The 20,252-nt window shown below is 43.2% G+C and overlaps 1 protein-coding gene across 2 annotated transcripts; it reads right to left on the reverse strand.

Moving 5' to 3' along the window:
* Positions 1-14,698: 14,698 nt before the first annotated feature.
* LOC147442345 (allene oxide cyclase, chloroplastic-like) lies at positions 14,699-18,446 on the reverse strand. 2 transcript variants are annotated; one of them, XM_086528554.1, is made up of 5 exons: positions 17,793-18,446; positions 17,344-17,492; positions 16,645-16,788; positions 15,122-15,425; positions 14,699-14,971 (listed from the first exon to the last, which is right to left on the reverse strand). In XM_086528554.1, the coding sequence occupies exons 1-4, from the start codon at positions 18,070-18,072 to the stop codon at positions 15,168-15,170; spliced, it is 831 nt and encodes a 276-aa protein (XP_086384680.1). In that variant the 5' UTR covers positions 18,073-18,446; the 3' UTR covers positions 14,699-14,971; positions 15,122-15,167. The 2 variants fall into 2 exon arrangements, with proteins under 2 accessions (XP_086384680.1, XP_086384679.1); XM_086528553.1 differs by having other exon boundaries at positions 14,699-15,425.
* Positions 18,447-20,252: the final 1,806 nt, after the last annotated feature.

A 20,252-nucleotide genomic window follows, 5' to 3' on the forward strand; every position in this document is an offset into this window, starting at 1 on the left:
CCAACTAGATGCGCACACACACATTACGACACCATAAATCCCATCAACTATCATGTACAGCCGGATTTACAACCTTCACCACACACACAACCTCTCTCAATTCCTCTATGCAAGACAGACTTCGGGGGGGCACACCTGTTGACACACCCAAAAATACACGCACACAAGTAGAGAAGGGAAAGAGGAAGGGGAAAATCGGCCCAAAGATGCACTATAATGATTGCTTAACCTTGAAAAGCACCATGTGCAATCTACCTCCAAGCCGACACACCCTGACAAGCTAACCCCTTCCTTTTCCAAACCCCAACCACCACTTTATTTTGCATTTAACACCCACCAACACATGGATTCTCTGGGTACAAGCTCCACGCCATCGGTGCTTCCCCGTACTGAATTTGCCAAACACCGACCTTGTCAATGCACTAGAATCCCATCTTGATGATCTGAAACTGTAAGAAATTTACCACACACCAACCTTATCAAGCCCGTCAAGTGAGAGCCAAAAATCCGGGAAAATATATGTGATCGCCCCACATTCACCTTGGCGTATCTGCCCACCTACGATTCTTATTTGCAAACCGTCAATTTCTACTGACTCCACACAATTATGCTACCTTCCCAAATGTAGTCGAGGCAAAAGAAACACCTGATGGCATGCCTTTTAATGCAGACAACTTGGCGCACACTCGGCCCCCAACAAACTTTTAACTAGCCGTGACTTTTCCATCCGAACTCTGATCGGCAATCCGAAAAGATTGGCATGCTCCATAATTTGAGCACTTTTCATGTATCTACTTACACTAAATCCGATCATCTGTCCGCATATGCCCTGTCTGTCGAGGACCTGCAAAATATTCTACCTTCAACTTGTCATATCTTGCACACCATGTCTCTGTTTGACGAGCCGTTTGGACGGGCTCCTAGAGCATCTTGGAGACCTAATTCTAGAGTACCAACTCAACATCATGGGCACTTTGACTACCATGCCAATTAGCCCAATGTGGAGGCCTTCCAAGCCTAAAAAACCGCATTAGGCATGCATTCTCGCTGGCATTTGCATGCATAGGGCCTTCACACCTACTCTAGCATCCCAGTTTGCACCTACCTGCAACTTTAGCACTATATAGCACACTTCCCAGCACTGACCAACTTTGGTTGCACCATCATTTCCCACCCCCTAGTTGAACATTTATGTTCAACACACACATGTTTATAGCACCTAAAAAAACTAGCAATCAAAAGCATTCCAAAACCACAACCATAATATGTACAAAATCTGTCTTCTATCACCTGCCGCACACCTGCTCAAGCGGGTTTCCCAACCCCTTGTATTACAACATGGTTACCACTTGGGTCAAACACTTGGCTTTGGTCTTTTCCATCCACCTGTACCAGCCACTCATAATGTTGAATCCCAATGCACAAACAATCATCCACATAATCTGTCTAGTGCATATCTCCAGTGCTTCCAGCATCCGTAGGCATACTACGCACTTCCAGAAACACACCACCAAATACACTACCACTTTCATAAGACATACCATCACTCAGAATGAACATAACATGCCCTCCTTCTCAGCCATATAAAGCGAGATCCTCCTCAAGAAAATCCTGCACCTGCTCAAAAACCCACTTCATGGTTGCACTAACCAACATACCTTTCAACCACCACATAAAAACTGCCTTTAAAATCTTGGCCCCAACCTGGGAATCTGTACCATCTATCATAGAGCACACTCATAGCATCAAAAAGCTTCATCTTTGGCTCCCTGCTCTCCTATTTACCTGCCATGCACTCAATTCTAGCATCCTCAAGAACTTCCGTACCATCCAGCTCATAGGGGTCTACCACCACCTCTTGCAGATCTACCACATGTACCTGCTTTTCAAGCTTCTCCTCATCTAGCGGTGAACAAAGCACAAAGCCTGGCTAAAGCCTTCTCAACAAGCACCTGTGATTCTTTATCTATCTCGTCCGCCGAATCATCAAACCCCCAATCAACCTCATCATACATGCATTCTTGCTCAAAAGAACCTGTATCCAAGGCATCTCTTGTGCAATCCATATGTAACTGCAACTGCTCTTCTCGTTGATGAGCATCCAGTACCTCTTGCCTACCATCTTCTACAACCTGTCCTTCTTCCTTAATCACAACAACACTCTTCTTCTTGGGAAACCCATGTACTTGTTGTACAATCAAAGCACCTTCCACAACTACCTTGACAAGCATCATCATTAGCATTGTGCCGCATAGCACCCTCACCTGTAGGTTTTCATTTCCAGGCTCTAACACTCTTGCTTGCTCTTCATTCATAGTGGCAACCACCACATCTTCATGCGTATAATAAGGTAGCTTTACCTTTACCAACACCGGCCCTTCATAAATCCTTGCAATCCTCATTTATCTCCTCAGGCCAAGTGACTTTTATGCCCAAGTCAAAACAAATCAAAAGAAATTCAATCGTCCACTCTTTTTTTTTTTTTTACCTGCGTCATCAAGCAAAAGAGAGCAATTTTTAACTATTTTTACCCTCTTTACTTCCTATTAGCTTGGTTTGAGACCGGCTAATGTAGAATCTCAATTGCTAAGCTTAGGCAAGCCTTCTCCAAACACAGCCCGCAAGGGGTGGTCCTATTGCATAGCTTAAATAAGAAACACACACACACACACACACACACACACACACACAAAGAGAATGTTTAACATCGCCAAAATAAATAATTGAGTGAAAAATACAATCAACTGAGTTTTGAGAGAGGGAGAGAGGACACATAGAGAAAGAGAGAAGAAGAAGAAGAGAAAGACAAAGAAGTACTTAAGAGACCTAAAAAATATAGTCAGCGAGTCTTGATTATGGAACACAAGTGCTTACGTTCTTGCATACTTTCTCAAGGAGGGGGAGGGGTGGAATTTTTAATATCATAAAGACAATCACAATGACCTCAAAGTTCGGGGGTGGCAGAGAGAGACAGAGAGAGAGTTAGATTGACCATGTAGCATGCTTGAAGACTATGGATATAATGGTGGCAACCAATAACAAATTGAACCATGAAGTTTCCAAGAGAGAAACAAATGTAGGCCATGGTCTATGCTAAAATGTATGAAAATAATTTGATGTGATCAAAATTTGAGCACTCAAGTAGGGGTATGATATACTCTCAAATTTTCGAGGGACATAATATGCATACAAAAATAGGTTCTCCTACACTGCCTCGATGCTTGGTCTCACATTGAAGGAGCTAAGCCAAATGGTTGGTATAGTAGACAGTGCGTAAGGGAATAGGCTCAAGCATGTAAATTGTTTAATACAATTTGCTCCCTCAAAGAGAAATATGCTTTTGTAATTTGGGGAGAGAGGGAGATAGAGATTAATGCCATGCATGATTTCAAGTCACAACCTCAATTTTGCACCGCGTCTTTTGATCTAGCACAATGACCAAAACTCCTTAAAAAATAAACAACTGAGCGACATTATTTTGCTTTCATTTCTATCACAGTTTAAGATGCAAATGACGTGAAAGTGTACACCATATTGTACTAAGTTGTTTATGCATTGCTATGATTAGGTGGTGATGTAGACCATTACCATGCTTCTACACAAAACATACATAGAGATGCGAGTGAAACATCTAGAGAGAAACATAGATGGAAAGGTCAACCACATCCTTAATATTAAAAGAAATCCAACTCGGCTCTTTGAAACTTGAATCTTTCCTTGTACATTGGAAACTATGATCCCTAATCTTTTCACAACTACTCTTGGACATGAAAAGGTTTATGACTACACAGTGTGACAATTATGGGCCTTTATCTTTAAACTTGCTAGCCTACCCAGTTTGTTCTTCTCAACTTGGTATTTGCCAACCCTAGATAGACCAAGGAAAAGATGCCTTTCTTATTATATATGAGGTTATAATGTGTACTAATACCATGTCTCTCATAAGAAAGACGCAAGGATAGTAGCAAGTAAGAGAGTGGAGCAAAGACATTGAATCGAATTGTGTTCCTATTGTTGAAAGCAATTCTATAACCCACTCCGTTTTCAAAAGAAGTTTTATTATTACATTGATTTCTCTTAGCTTTCATGCCTTCACAACATGCTAACTTATCTATATAATCAAGCTTGGTAGCATTGCCAGAACAAGTTAAATCAAAAGGAGAACTCTCTCTCTCTCTCTCTCTCTCTCTCTCTCTCTCTCTCTCTCTCTCAATAGAAGTAGAGTACTCCTATGTTTGTTGAACAAAGGCAATCACCGCATGAAAACTAGTATCTATGAGAAATTCCCAAGCTTAGTATCAAAGAATGCTTTGCAACATCTTACATATATTCATTTTTGTTAGAATTTATCAAGAGACCGTGTCATGCATCACTTTTAGAAATGCAATAGACTATACATGGAGGTAGAGAGTATCAATATGCTTCCAGTTGAAAGAGAAGATAGCCCTACGAGAATAGAGATGATGTTTCTTTGGCCGCAACAACACATAGATCACATACTAGTAGTTATAATAAGCTTTCCATAGTTGCATAAAGGACAAATACCTGGTGCATGTATGGTTATACATGAGACTTAGTTATTCCAAAAAGTATTTGATAACTATACATTGCGTGATCTCTCTCTTGACCTAAACAAAAATTATAGATAATTAGAGTATCATTACTGTTAAGGATTTTGTTCTCTTCCAAAGGCTAAAATCAAATGAATGAAGTATGACTTCTTTTTAAAAAATTTACCTTAATCTCAAAAAATTCCTTAGCCATCAGCATGACCGGCTCTAAAGAGGGGCCAAGGCGTGTTGTACCAGGGTATAGCGGGGGGAGTAAGAGGAGGACATCAACCATTTTGGAAATAAAAGAAAAACAAGACAAGAATAGAGGGATAAATATAACCCCACATTAAATTTACATTCACGAGAAGAGCTCTTTGCTTGTAGGAATAATAGACCATTGAAATAAGGGTATCAAGATAGAATGATTTTCTCCCCAAGGTTACTCATGCTAGTTACTATGCCCGACAACACCTCGCATTCAACTTCGAAAGGGATCTTGCGTGATTTTGTTTTTTTTCCTATTTTCCCTAGCTGACTACCCCCTACTTGGAGTATCAACATCTATATATATCTAGATTAAAAACAGAGGTTCTCCACGTGGCTGCCTTGCAGCCACTCCCTCAAGCCTCCATGCAGGCTCCATGCTGTCACAATTCTCTGCCATGTTATCTGAACACAACTATAATTCTCCAAGCTTTCAAATTCTCACCCGTTGGCATTCAGTTAGCCAATGCCAACCCTGCCTTGAGCTGCAGGCTCCACTCACCCTAATTCCTTGAAGTGCATGAGAAAGATTCTAAAATCCCCTCCACCCTCAGCACTAAGTAACACCTATATTTAAGAAGGGGGGGGGGGGTATGGGATCAAGGGCGGGGAAGTTCAAGCACGAAAGTTGGGGAGATCGCAGCCGCAATAGTCAAATCAAAAACTAAAGTTGGACGAGCACTAAACCTAGACCAGCTGGACAATGTATGTCACCTCACAATATAAGGTCATAAAAACGATTGCGCATACATGATGTGCGCACGGGAGAGGTGGTTAGCCTATGTGACCCTAAACCCGGATTGCAAGGTCACCGGTTCAAATCTCGATAGCGCATCTCATTTTTCCCGTCAGTCAGGCCCTCCACACCCTTCTTGTAACCGGCCCTTCACTTCAGCTCCTCTCTCCCTATCTCGTGGCATGGGCATGAAACAAGGCCTGTAGAATGCGGTTACTTCTCCATACGTCGTCCTTGAATCCACCTCGCGACTTCATTCTAAATTCCTACGAGGCCCTAGCTAGTGCAGTAGTGCTACTCTCAACGCTCCTTGAATTGGAGGCTAATTATCGATGTGGGGCTATTGAGAATTTTCCCACCACACTCATCAAGCTCTGCTCTGGCGCTTGGGCCTAGAATTCATTGCTCATCAACGTCCCTTTCATATATCCCCCCCTCTTCCCCTCTATCCCTCTCATCAGGTGCAAGTGATCCTGCTTTTCTTCCTATGCGTTGCAGTTTAGCAAAGCCAACCTCAAATTTCTTTTGAGATTCTTTGATTACAACTTTGTACCCCTGTTGGAGGTCGAGGACTCGGGAGCTTACAACAATAGCTCAAGACAGTTGGAGGGTCACACGGATAAGATGTGTAGCCAAGGTGGAGAGAGCGAGAGACACATGGGTAGCGTGAAGTCCTAGGTAGATGTTGGTGGCATTTTGAAATAGGAGGGGGGCAAGGTGAGGGACATGCTTGCGAGTAGCAAATACCACCTAATAAATTTGCTTCTCCTCTTTCTCTCTCTCTCTCTCTCTCTCTCTCTCTCTCTCTCTCTCTCTCACACACACACACACACACACACACCCCGTTACATACAAATTGACAACTAGAGTGCTTCGTTAGCTGCAGTGAGTCAGAGAGGGTAAGAGAAAACAAGAACCTAGAAGAGAAAAGCTTAGAGAGAGAGAGAGAGAGAGAGAGCTTGAGCTTTGTTTTCAACAAATCCTATTCTTTGAGTTGACATAATCCTATTTTAACAGCTCCACGATTTTCATGTCCCAATGTTGATATGTATAAATATGTTCTTAGCTTTTAGATTGTATTAATTCTTTGATTCAATCTCTGTCTGTTGTCTGCATTCTTGTCATTTGTGTGGGTATTGTTGTGTCATTTGAAGATTCAACAAGAGTATATATCCCTAGAGAAGAAAATGGAGAGAGAGAGAGAGAGAGAGAGAGAGAGAGAGAGAGAGAGAGAGAGATCTTGTTACCTTTCACCCAAGCAAGTTTTCTTGTTTCTTAATTAGTACCATCTCTAGTGCGTTACAATCATGATGAATTTGCTGACATGATGCTTATCTGCTCCTATTCTATATCTTGCAATCTCATAGTGTCAAGGCATTGTGTAAGGCCACATGCTTTCAAAGAGCTGACTGAACTGGAAGAAGTGTTTGGAGAGAGACATTCCCTTAAAATAGCCCAGAACTTTGTTGCAATAGCGCAAGAGACTTTGTTGAAACAGAAGCCTTTCACCTCACTTACTGATCTAAAATGTCTCTCATGGGCAAGAGGTCGGACAATCTTCATCTCGGTGGTGACATAAATCTTGTCGCATCATTTTTCCATACTCTTGAGAACCTTCTCATGTCTTGTATTCTTGCCGCATCCTTTTTCATACGTCCTACACTAGCATAGATGCCAACATTAATGTATAAGCAGTTGCACAACTGCCTTTATCAAGCACTTGATCGAAGCAACGTTCTCCTAATGTCACATTGTTATGTGTATAACAAGAGGCAAGCAAGGAGGTCCATCTAATAATATATTAAAAAATGGTATACTTTTCATTAGATCCTTTGCCTCCTTTAAAAGTCCTACTCTACCAAGGAAATCCACCATAGAATTATGGTGGTCTAAGATAGGTTCTAAGTTATGGTCGCACCGTATGGACTTGAAATGTCATCATGTCTCCTCAACCTCGCCTGCATGACTACAAGCAGAGAACAGACCGGTAAAAGTCACATCCTTTGGCTTGAGCACTGAATCTAGCATGCTGTAAAAATAATCGAAAGCCAAGGAGAAGTATTTATGTAGAGCATAGCCAGCAATTGCCTCACTCTAGGCAACAATATTTCTTATTGGGCACTTTTGCAATAGCATATGAGCATCCTCTAGACTTCTGCACTTTGAGGTGGAAGCATAGGTGATTGCAATTAGAGACAAGCCTTTCCTTCACATCTAGCAAAAATAGCCCAAGTTGACCATATCCTACAATCCACTCACTCCAAGAGATGACATCCTAGAGAGGATCCCCATCAAAACTTCTTGTGCTATCCTGATGGCACCACATTTGACATACATATAGATCAAAGCACCGCCAAACATGTTACCTGGCTAGCAATCTCATCATGAATTAAGAAATCATATATGTGTAAAGGTCTTGTGTAAGGCCACAAGCCTTTCGAGGTGGAAGCGTGGGTGATTGCAATTAGAGAGAGGCCTCCCGTCACATCTCGTAAAATCAGCTTAGAGTTAGGCTTGCCACAGCCAAGTTGGGTATATATTGTAATCAATCTGGTCTAAAAGGCATAACCCATTGCCTTTAACCCCTCATCACACTCTACTTGTCTATGGTTTTCTTGTGTTTTGAATATTGCTTGTTCTCTAGATTTTACTAACTGAAAATTGAGAAAACAAATTGTGTTTGATAAGGCCACAAGCTTTCAAGGTGGAAGCGTAGATGATTGCAATTAGAGACAAGTCTTTTCTTCACATCTAGTAAAAACAACCCAGAGCTTTCTTGCCACAACTAGGTTGGATATATCTTGGAATCAATCCGGTTAGAAAAGAAAAACCTGTTTCTTTTAACTCCTCATGATGCTCTACTTGTCTATGCTTGACTTGTGTTCCAAATATTGCTTGTTGCCTAGATTTTGTTAGTAAAAAACTGAGTAAATGAATTGTGTTGAAGATCTCGTATAAGGACACAAGTCTTTGAGGTGGAAGCGTAGGTGAGTGCAATTAAAGATAATTTTTTCATCAAAGGGTGTTAGAATTTTTTAGAGAAAATGAAGCGCGCGCGCGCACACACACACACACACACACACAGAGATTTCATCAAAGCATGTTAGATTTTTTTTACCTGATAGTGTGTTTGGGATACCGATCGTCATGATTCAAAGGTGCACCTCATAAAAATGGGATACTGATTGTAATGCTTCAAAGGGGTACCTCGCAAAAAACCACAAGGAGGGTTAGAGTCTTGTCAAGCTCAATGTTTGTGATCATACAAGATGTCAATATTATTGATTGTTTGTTGTTCCATTTTTATGTTTCAAGGAAAATAAAACATGCAAGTCTCCTTGCATGGGGGAGTTTGTACTGTCCTCCTCAATTTTTATAATACGAGGGAACGTGCCATTCCCACGGCAGTGTGGAATTTTTAGTGTGTTCATTAACTGCATTCTTAGTGTCAAGAATAAAAAAATGATAATGCTTACTCACCGCGTGATTGAATTTCTATTGCCGATGCACTTCCTTACATCAACAATGTCAGGCATCTCCTGCACTTAACCCGCTACAAGGGATGACATCTTAGGGAGGATGCCCTTCAAGAAGTTTCATGCTATTGTGAGGACACCACATTTGGTATACATATTGATCAAACCACCACCAAGCATGACATCGTACTCCCAACAACCCCTGACTAGCAATCACTTCGTGAATTCTAATACCCATGTGAAAGTCTTCCATAAGGCCACAAGCCTTCAAGGTGCAGGCATAGGTGAATGTATTTGGAGAAAGAGGTTCCATAAAAACAATCAAGAGCTTTCATGCGACATGCATATTGGGCATATCATGCACCCAACAGGTTGCAGGTGATAACATTCCAGAGAGAATACCAATCAAGAGCTTTTCATATTTTCATGCTTTCGTGACAGTACCACACATATCAACACGGCCAAGCATGACATCCTTCACCAACGACATCGGATCAGGTATCTTCTCATTAATTATGTCACCCATGTCAACGGCTTGCATAAGTCCACTAGCCTTCAAGGTGCAAGCGTAGATGAATGCATTTGGAGAAAAGCGTTCCGTTTGCATCTGCTTTCTGAGCTATTCTAGCACAATGAAGTTGGGCATATCCAACAATCAATGCATTTGAGGTGATGACATTCCGCAGGGAAAGCCCATCAAGAGATTTTTTTTCTTTCAAGGGAGAACCACATTTGACATACAAGTAGACCAAAGCACAGCCAAGTACGATATTTTTTCACCACAAATCCGTTATCAACAATCTCAATGTGAGAAACCCTCTCTTTGCATTTGTTTAAAGCAGCCTAGGGCCATAAGAGCACTCCAAGAGGACCATATCTTTTTTTCCATATCCATGTTGCGCATATCTTGTAGTCAACAACCTCTACCTAGCAATCACATCATGAATATACCCATGTGCCAAGCACATCTCTTTTCAACAAACTTTGACTCTAACAATATAAGTGTGAATTTTTGTGCCCATATCGACATCTTTCTTAGAGCCACATGCCTTCAAGATGCATGCGTTGGTGATCGCATCTGGAGAGAACCTTTCTTTGCATCTGTTGTGGGACAAACCCTGCAATCAGTGCATTTCAAGAACCCACACTCTGAGATAGGAAACTCAAAAAGGCCTAGAGCTTTCTGACCCTCCTCCTGTTGTGCGTATCTGCGCCAAGTGCATTCCAAGAGACGTCGTTTCAAGTGATCCGTACGTGAGGATATACAGAGAGCTTGCTTTGCATTTGTTGAAAATAGCCTACAACTTTGTGCCCCTGCTCTTATTACGCACATCCCGTAGTCGATGTATTCGAAGAGACAACATTTCGGACAGGAAGCTCCTTACGCACTTCTTGTACTTTCTCAAGCATACCGCATCTAGCATATATATTGAGTAAGACAATGCCAAGCACAACATCTTTTTTCAACAGCCTTTGACTCACAATATAAGTGTGAATTTTTGTACCCATATCAACATCTTGCGTAGGTTGACATGCCTTCAAGATGCAGGCATAGGTGATTGCATCTGGAGAGAGGCTCTCGCTTCGATCTACTGAAAACAGACTAGAGCTTTCTCCTGCGGGGAAAATCCTAAAATTGGTGCCTTCCAAGAGCTTTGCTCTCTCAATAGGGAGCTGAAAACAACCTAGAGCTTTCTGGCCCTGCTCTTGTTGTGCGCATCTCGCGACCAGTGCATTCCAAGAGACGCGATCCTTACATGAGGATATAGAGAGAGCTTTCTTTGCAGTCTAGATCTTTCTATCCTTGATCTTGTTGCGCACATCCCACAATCAGTGCATTCCAAGAGACGACATTCCAGACATGAAGCTCATCAACCCCTTTTTGTGCTTTCTCAAGCACACCACATTTGGCATACATATCGACCAAGACTGTGCCAAGCATGGCATCTTTTTTCAATAGCCTCTGACTCGTGTAGGCAATCGCATCTGGAGAGAGGACCTCACTTCCCATCTGCTGAAAACAACCTACAACTTTCTCCTGTGGGACAAACCGTGCAATCAAAAATACATTCCAAGAATCCAAACTCAAAACAAAAAGCTCCTCAAGCACTTGCGCAGAGCCACATGACTTCAAGATGTAAGCTTAGCCTTCAGGATGAAAGGATGTGTGGTTGAATTTAGAGAGATACACTTGTTGTTGTTGTGCACATCCTACAATCAGTGCATTTGAAGAGAGACATTTCGAACAAGACGCTCCTCAAGTACTTTTTATGCTTTCTGAAGTGCATAACATTTGGCATACCTATCGACCAAGACATTGCTCACCGAGTGGAGAGATGGCCTTGCTTTGCATCTTTTCAAAAGAGCCCAGAACTTTTGTCCATCACTGCATCTTCCAAATTGCTACATGCCTTCAAGGCGCAAGCCTAGGTGATTGCATCTAGAGAGATGTGCTTGTTTCGTGTAGAGAGTTGTGCTCACTTTGCATCACATGAAAATATTCTAGAGCTCGCTCGTTCCCTTGATGTTCGACACATCCCGCAATCAATGCGTTCCAAGAGGTGAGATTCCGAAGAGGAAGCTCCTCAAGTGCATCACATTTGGCATACATATCGACCAAGGCACTGCCAAGCATGACACATTTTTTCAACTGCCTCTGACTAACAATATAATTGTGATTTTTTGTGCCCATATCAGCATCTTGCGTAGAGCCAGATGCCTTCAGGATGCATACGTAGGTGATTGCATGTAGAGAGAGGCCCTTGCTTCCTATCTTTTGAAAACAGACTAGAGCTTTCTCCTATGTGGCATATCTTACAATCAGTGCACTCCAAGAGTCCACGCTCTGGATAGGAGACTGAAAACAACCTAGAGCTTTTTGGACCTACTTCTGTTGTGCGTATCCCGTGATCAATACATTCCAAGAGATGTCGTTTTAGGTCATCCTTACATGAAAATATAGAGAGAGCTTGCTTTGCATCGACTGAAAACAATCCAAAGCTTTTTGGCCCTACTGTTGGTGTGCACATCCTACAATCAATGCATTCCAAGAAATGAAATTCCGTACAAGAAGCTCTTCAAGCACTTTTTGTGCTTTTTTAAGCACACCACAGTTGGCATAGATATCGGCCAAGACAGTGCCAGGCATGACATCTTGAACTTTATGAACAACTTTTTACTAGCACTCTCATCATGAGTTCTCACCCAAGGGGAGGCTTTCGAAGTGCTTGCAGGTCTTTGCTTTGAATCTTGTGAAAAGAACCCAAATCTTCCTTGCCACAACCATGCTGAGCATGTTCTGCAATCAACACCACATACATACTCTCATCCATGTCAATGTCTTGTAAAAGGGTATATTCAACCCTTGTTGCAATATCTCTGCCAGAATTGAGCACCATCCCTGATACATTCAATGACTTCATCTCAATGATAACTATGTTGCCAACGTTGATGCCAACATAGTTATCACTGAGATGCCAACTCTCTTGTGATGAGTCGAGTTGAACTTGACAGCAAAAATGATGGGGCCCTTCTGCCTCATGTGCAATATGCGTGAAGGAGTGTTCAAGGAGGCTTGGCCAGAGTGTTTGCCATGGGCTACTGAGGTAGATCGCAAGGAACACTCTTTTTACTTTGTTCAATTGGTGACTAAGAAAGCGAGGAGCTGTTAAAAATAACGTAGGAGCCATTACCAAATCACTGTCACGTGGGTTAACGAGACGGCAGCATTGCAATTTTTCCTTCTACGCTAACAAACTAATGAACGTAAATCACTGAAATTCATACAGCTTGCCATGTCATCAACGTAAAACGAGGGGAACTATTGTCAGTTTCTAAGTAAAGCTCAGAGGTTGAGAGAGTGAAGAAGAAGAGGATTTTAACGTCGTAGGAAACTATCCCGAGAGACCTCGATCTATCCGATGAGAGTTGAACTCAAGACTTGTTATTCAAGAGGGAAACGGCATAACCAATCTACCACACTTGGGTGATAGAAAAGCTATACTGTTTTCCTCTTTTTATTACTCTCTCTCTCTCTCTCTCTCTCTCTCTCTCTCACACACACACACACACACACACACACACGCGAGAAGAGGATTTCAATTGCGTAGGAAACTATCCCAAGAGACCTCAAAGATCTATCCGATGAGAGAGAGAGAGAGAGAGAGAGCTCACAAAAAATATATATATAACCAAAAAAAAAAAGGTCACAATTATATCTTGGTGGTTTTCTTCAAAGGCAAGACATTGTGTAACATTGTGTGTGTGTGTGTGTGTGTGTGTGTGTGTGTGTGTGTGTGTGTGTGAGAGAGAGAGAGAGAGAGGTCACAAAGAAAAAAAATCTACTCAGAGGATGTGAAGCTAGATGTCTTTCTAGATGCAATCGTATATACTTGCATCTTTGAAGGCAAGGGTCGAGGTCCACAAGCTCTAGGTTATTTTCAACAAATGCAGAGAGGGCATCTCTCTATATGCAATCATGTACGCTTGCACATTGAAGCTATGTGGCTCCCACCACCACCTGTGCGCACTCACACACACACACACATAGAGCAAGCGGTACTCTATTATGTATTGAGCAGTTGCAAGTAGGCAATGGGCTACTCTAGACTTGCGAGTATGTAGCTGGAAGGACACAAAGGCAAGTTTTTGAGTTGTAGAAGACAACGGACTACTCGCCTCATTTGCACACTACTTGGAGACCACGCTTCTTTCATTGCTAAATCTACTGATTAGGCCATCATTTCATTGGACTAGAAAGCTTCATGCAAGCAATTGCAAGCCATGGGAGCTCTAACATGTAGGCACATGCCAGTGGAAGGAGAAGCTTGATCACTTCAAGCTAGAACTTTGGAGGAGATAAGAGTTGAAGGGGGCGACTATGGAAGCGTCACCTGTAGTGCAACGATACAACCATCGAAGCATTACAAGGCGAGGCCATCAAGGAGCTAGAAGAGGCATTGAAGGCTGAAGAAGATGCACGTTGAGTAGACACACCCTGAAAGCACCATGACTTGGGGAGTTCATGCATGCTACAATGCTTGCATGAGAGCTCCCACGTCAACTCCAGGCAATGCCCGCTAATGCGGTAGCATCGTAAGCCTTCCATCAACTAACAAGCGTCCCTTGCTTGATAGCCTACAAGCTGATGGACAATGCTTCCTCTATCAATTCCTATGTCCTACCTCCAAACCTATTGTGTATGCATGGAAATGGCAGATGTACTAGCAACGAGAGAGAGAGAGAGAGAGAGAGAGAGAGAGCGCGAGAGCGCTTGCCCTTTGCTATAGACTTGAGCAATGGGAGTCCAATCCAACGGTGGGACATAACCTATTGCCCATGCTTGCAATAGTGGTGCTTGATACGCTTCAAGCGTGAGCCTCAACTGCAAGCTAAAAAGCACATTTCTTTGTCATCGTGGTTGCCAACAGCCAACAACCCATCGTCGCCCTTGCCCTTGAGCTACGGGCAATGCAATTAGGCATCGTCGCCCTCAACGAGCAAGTGCTACCCTTGAATGTAGTGGCCTATCTTTGATTTCTTTTTGCCACCAAAGGCAAAGGGAGTCTTCACTCGTGAGAACAACGTTCACAAAAAGTCACTTGTGACACGTCTTGTCACTTTAAAAATGTCGGTTTAGAGCAAGAGGAAAAGGAAAAGTGTAGCATACATTTAAAGAAAGTTAGTGATCAAATTCTCAAAATTCTTACAAGGAAAATCATAAAATTAATACGGTTTGAAAAAATATTTTTTCCCAACAATGCGTGAGGGATGGTCACCGACTAGAGAGAGAGAGAGAGAGAGAGAGAGAGAGAAGTACATTTATTAGGTGGGTAGTACACAATGGGAAATGCTGTTCGTATCCGCGTAGGAGCCCACATTCCACGGGCAACTTTAAAGGCCACCTTTTAACTTTACTTGATGTATACATACATGATATGACCCTGTTCCCAGCAACCATAATACACTTTAGTAGCCTACTCCAACCCTTCCAAAAGTGAAAGACGCATCACCTCCAAAACGATTGGCAACCTCACCCTCCTTCCAAAATTCAAATTCAAAATGCAAAATTTATGGAGAAACGGTGCCCTCACTTGCATCACCTCCTCCTCTGTCATGTCGCGCTTCGGAATTACAATCCTAGTCGGTGAAGTTGGGTGCCACAGAGCCCGGCCTTGTTCGCATGGCAGATGGTGATGCCCTAACTGAGGGGCTTGGTGGCACTGGCGTTCGCGTGAGCTCTGATGGTAGGGGAGGTATTCCTTGCAATTGGAATGTGTAGAACAGCTTGGTGGGATATACAATTTGGTGCAGCTTCACTACTCCATACACTCCTGTGAAAATGCCGGATCCCCCCGTTATAGCCAACGTCGAATCCTCAAATGTCAAATATGAACCCTGTATTCAAACATGAAACTTCTATTCAAAAATCGCAGCAGTTGTCTCAATATAAACATTGCATGACCTATGCAACACACTATGCGACCGCACAACTTTGAAACTACACAATTTACATCTATATCCCGAGGACATGCAATGTTAGTAGGAAGTACCAAGAAGTCCCCACTATGAACATGAGTGACACAAAAACTTCAGCTTTGAGGCTCATTCACATTAAGGTGATTTAAGACTCTCTCTCTCTCTCTCTCTCTCTCTCTCTCTCTCTCTCTCAGAAATGATGCACCTCTTTGGAAGTGTTGAAGGACACCAACCAAGCTTCAATGGTAATTGCGAGAAATTTAGAGAAAATGCAAGGCCTCCTCACTCTCGAGTACTCATGGTCTACTAAATAAAATAAAAGAGATGGGTTCTCTAGGGGAGTTAAAAAGGTTGAGAATGGATGCTATGATAAGGGGAGATGATATGCAAGCCGGATATTGAAAGACCTCAGGGAAACTGGAAACACTCAGCGACAAGAGTGAGAGGGACCCTCATAACCATTCTCCACCCTACCTCTCTCCTTTGTAGGCTTCTTAGTCCATCACTTAGGAGACCCCCGAACCTACATGCACAGCTTAGGGCCCTTGTTTCTATTATGTTTTCAATCAGCATAGTCACAAAGAATGGCCATTTTTTGAGATCCCCATTCCACATTCCCTTTTCTTCGATGGTGTCGTTCCACATTGTTCATTGCATCACTTGATGGCCAAAAATGACAAGAGCATATACCATCCATTGAGAATCAACATAGCAAAGTTGGAAGGCCAAGATGAAAGAATGAAATACTTCAATTCCAACATAAACTCAAGGTCTTGGCCCTAAAGTGATTCCAAGGTCACAAGATGGTGATGTCATCGAATAAGAGATTGTTCATCATTGTGCAACACGAAAAAAGGATAGTGAATTGGTACATAAAGCCCAAAAGTGCTGGGTTCAATTCGCAGAGGACTTCTGAACGGGTAAGAGTGGTAGCCAAATCCACCAAGAAGTTGCTTAGTAGGCGGAAGGGTAATTTAAGTCTCAAAAGGGACTGCCCTTTCGCCGAAACACACTTAAAACTCTTTGGAATAGAGCGTTTGAACTAAATTAAACACACCCCAAAGCCCTCTCTCTCTCTCTCTCTCTCTCTCTCTCTCTCTCTCTCTCTCAAATTTCCGAGAGAGAAAAGCAAGCTTACCTGCACAGAAATGTGGCCATAATCACCAAAGTAAAAGCTAAAGACAGCCTCATAGCGATGGCCATTTTTCTCCGGGTAGTGCTTGATCAATATGCACATGCCTGCCGTGATTCCCAGCCTGGTTTGCAAGGTTCCATCATAAAGCTGTCCCAAAAAAGCAGAAAAATAAGCTGCAATTACAATGGAGTTTCAAAGAGAGGTGTGAGTTCAAGCCTTTCTCTGAAGCATGTGTAGGCATATATGGGTGTATGGATATTCATACGCATTATGCAAATACAAATACAACATACATGCACACACACAAGAAGATTTAGAAATTTTCTCATGTAGGAAAACGGAGTCTTTTTCAGTGTTTTTCTTGCAATGCATAACATCATGAGCTTCTGCTCGAGAGGCACCACATACCTGTCTAGGTACGATTGGGGGCAGGGACCGCATACCTGTCTAGGTACGATTGGGGGCAGGGGACCGCCGTCCCGGTGGGGACCGGGCCGGCGCCCCACCGGGACGGCGGTCCCCTGCCCCCAATCGTACCTAGACAGGTATGCGGTGCCTCTCGAGCAGACGCTCATGATGTTCACGTAAGTCACAATGTGGGAAGAATTTGTCAAAAAAACTTCTTGTGACATATCTATATGTAATATGTATTTTAAAAAGTCCAGTATTTCATCAAGGTCTTATTTTTTTTCAACAACATACCTTGTTGGTGAAAGGGACCAAATCACCTAAAGCTCCAGAAGGCAGGCCCTTGCCAATATCGAACTTGAGGCTGAAAGGCAGGTAGGCAGGGCTGTTGCGATCCTTTTCATTGAGCTCGTACACGAACATTTCTTGCATAGGCGCTGCCCCTTCAAACATTACACACACAATTTAGTGCACAGGAATAAAAATCCCTCTGCCCATCCCGTCTTGAGTTCAAAACTTGGGTTGCTCCTAAAACACTCTCTCTCTCTCTCTCTCTCTCTCTCTCTCTCTCTCTCTCTCTCTCTCTCACACACACACACACACACACACACAGGAATTTCACCCGTTCGTCCAAACAAATTCTTCGTTAAAATATACTGATAGCAAATGGCCTTCTACTCTCTCTTTAACTAATGCCTCTCTCTCTCTCTCTCTCTCTCTCTCTTCAAATGGTAAGCAAATACCTGCTCTGCTGGTGCGGGCTGGGTGAGGAGACGCCTGCTGCACGTGCTGATCAGCAGAGGAGGAGGAAGACGGAGAGGAATTAGAAGAGGAGGAGAAAGGGGTGGTCTGAGCCTGTGCACAGCGCGTCCTGAGAGAGATGCTCCTGGGTTTGCTGATGTGGGTTGGGGGATGCGGCCTCAGGGAAATGCTCTGCATCTGGGAAGAGGTCAGCTTACGGGGGGAGGGTAAGTGGGATGAAAATGCAGCAGAGGAGCGCGAGGAAGCCATGGCGCTGGCCATACTACGACAGATCGTGTGTGGAGTGTCTGTGTGTGGGAGAGGGAGAGAGAAATAGGGCTTCTGTGCACAGATCAAAGTCGTGAGAGAGAGAGAGAGAGAGAGAGAGAGAGAGCTCTGGTTAGACAGAAATAATGGCGAGTGTGTTTGAGAGGAAAAGAGAGGTGCGTCTGTCTGTTCAACTTTCTTGTATATATTGCAAGAGAGATCGTGTGCGATAGTGTGTGTGTGTGTGTGTTTTTTTTTGGGGGGGGGGGGGGGGGGGGGGGGCGCTTGAGAGAGAGCGTTGTACTGTTTGCACGTGGAGAAAATCCATCTTCCGCCCCACCCTTTAAAGGAGGTCGGGGCCGTCGTCTGTACTGTCGACGGCCCTTTTCACTCCCTTGACGCGGACGAGTCACGACTCGCAAACCCCCCCTCCATCATTCATGACTCGTGACCAAATTTGCAAACCTCCCTGCCCATAGCTTGGTCAATTAGCGTGCTTCATTAAATAAATATTAAATATTAAATATATGGTCTCCTCCCTGGTCATGCAGCTCGTGGGGCTCGCCATTGAACTTGCTACGCAGACCAAAAGTGAGCCATAGTTGAGACTCCGCCTCCTTCTTCATTCCTTTCATCCATTGGAGTCAAAACTTTCAAGGGTTGTAAACTTGAACACCACAATATCTATTGCTTGACATATGACATGACGAAACAAAGATTCACCTTCATTCTTCTTCTTCTTCTTTCCCATAAAAGGCTTAGGATGATTGTATTAGAAAAGAAACCAAATTACATATATCTGGTGAGAAGGGGACAGGTTAGAACCTGATATTCCTATGGGCATTACAAGGGCTCCATTCTTCTCCTTGAGTTCATCCAAACACATTTACATCTCCTCCTCACCGCCGTTGAACTTATAAGCACACGTGCATTGGTTAGAGCGCTTGTAGATGGGGTATCCTTCCATGGTTCTAAACACGAGAAACCCTATTGTGGTGCCACATGGGAAAGGAATACAATTAGCCAGAAGAGGTACCACAGACACTGGAATTTTCAATGGTTTTCAGAGAGTAGGTGAAACTATGGTGAGATGCCATATAGCAAAAAGTGCAAGATAGTCTCAATGTGTTGATTCATGTGTGAGGGGTTTGAAGACTGGTTGTAGAAGAACTTGGTTTGTTCACCTTGTTCTCCCCAGAAGGAAAAGGTGAAAAAACTTGGCTAGGACTGAGGAAGGAGGGATCGTTGGACAACATGTCTCTGAAAGTGTCCCTAACCTAGCACTCCATGCCAGTCAACCCTTGGAATGTTTCCCACCTAGTGTGACAAAGCTTGCAGGAAGAGGATTGATCATCGATTGCGCACACATCCTTTTGGATGTTTGTGGCACACACCTAAGCACACCCAACATCCCCCCCCCCCCCCGCCGCGGCGGTTCTCCCCTCCCCCCTTTTAGGAGGGATCAATGGTCACAATGAGTTGGCGATGTTAAGATTTAATGGGGTCCGTTTGATGCCATATGTGAACTGACTTGATGTGTGATTTCATCGTGAACTAGTTGTGGAATGTGTGCAAAATATGCGTGCAATGTGAACAGTTGTGTTATTATCTAAAATGTTGTGAAATAAACTCTAAACTATGTCGATGGATTACGGTTTATACATGCATTTCTTTGCCTATTTCTCACAAAACACACGAAGTCGCAATGGCATTGCAATTTCAAAGTGTGGGTTGTGGTTCAAGATTTGGGGGCCTAGCTCGCCCAATATTTTGTTGCTATCATTCAAAAAGTGGATGCCGACATCGCCTAATGATCTAGGCTGGCTATCCCTCTTTAGTCAGAAGACCCCCCCCCCCCCACCCCCCAAAAAAAAACACACACACACACACACACACACACACACGGAGGCATGAGGGTTCACTCGGCCAACATTTTCTTCCTTTCATTGACAAAACAAATGAACCACATTCTCCAATAAGCATATGCCATGGAAGTATTCACCAAAAACTCTTTTAGGAACCAATGGAAAAAAGGAGAGCTTTGAAAATCTACCAGTTTTTATTGGTTTTTATACTAAAAAATCCTCAAAATTTAGCCGGTTTCCATCTAGGTGGCCCTCAAAACTAACCGGGAAGATACTTACCAATGAGCACCCCATGGTGTGTGTGTGTGTGTGTGTGTGTGTGTGTGTGTG

The sequence above is a fragment of the Adiantum capillus-veneris genome, chromosome 14, assembly GCF_014529385.1.
Source record: "Adiantum capillus-veneris isolate H3 chromosome 14, ASM1452938v2, whole genome shotgun sequence".
Taxonomy (NCBI): domain Eukaryota; kingdom Viridiplantae; phylum Streptophyta; class Polypodiopsida; order Polypodiales; family Pteridaceae; genus Adiantum; species Adiantum capillus-veneris.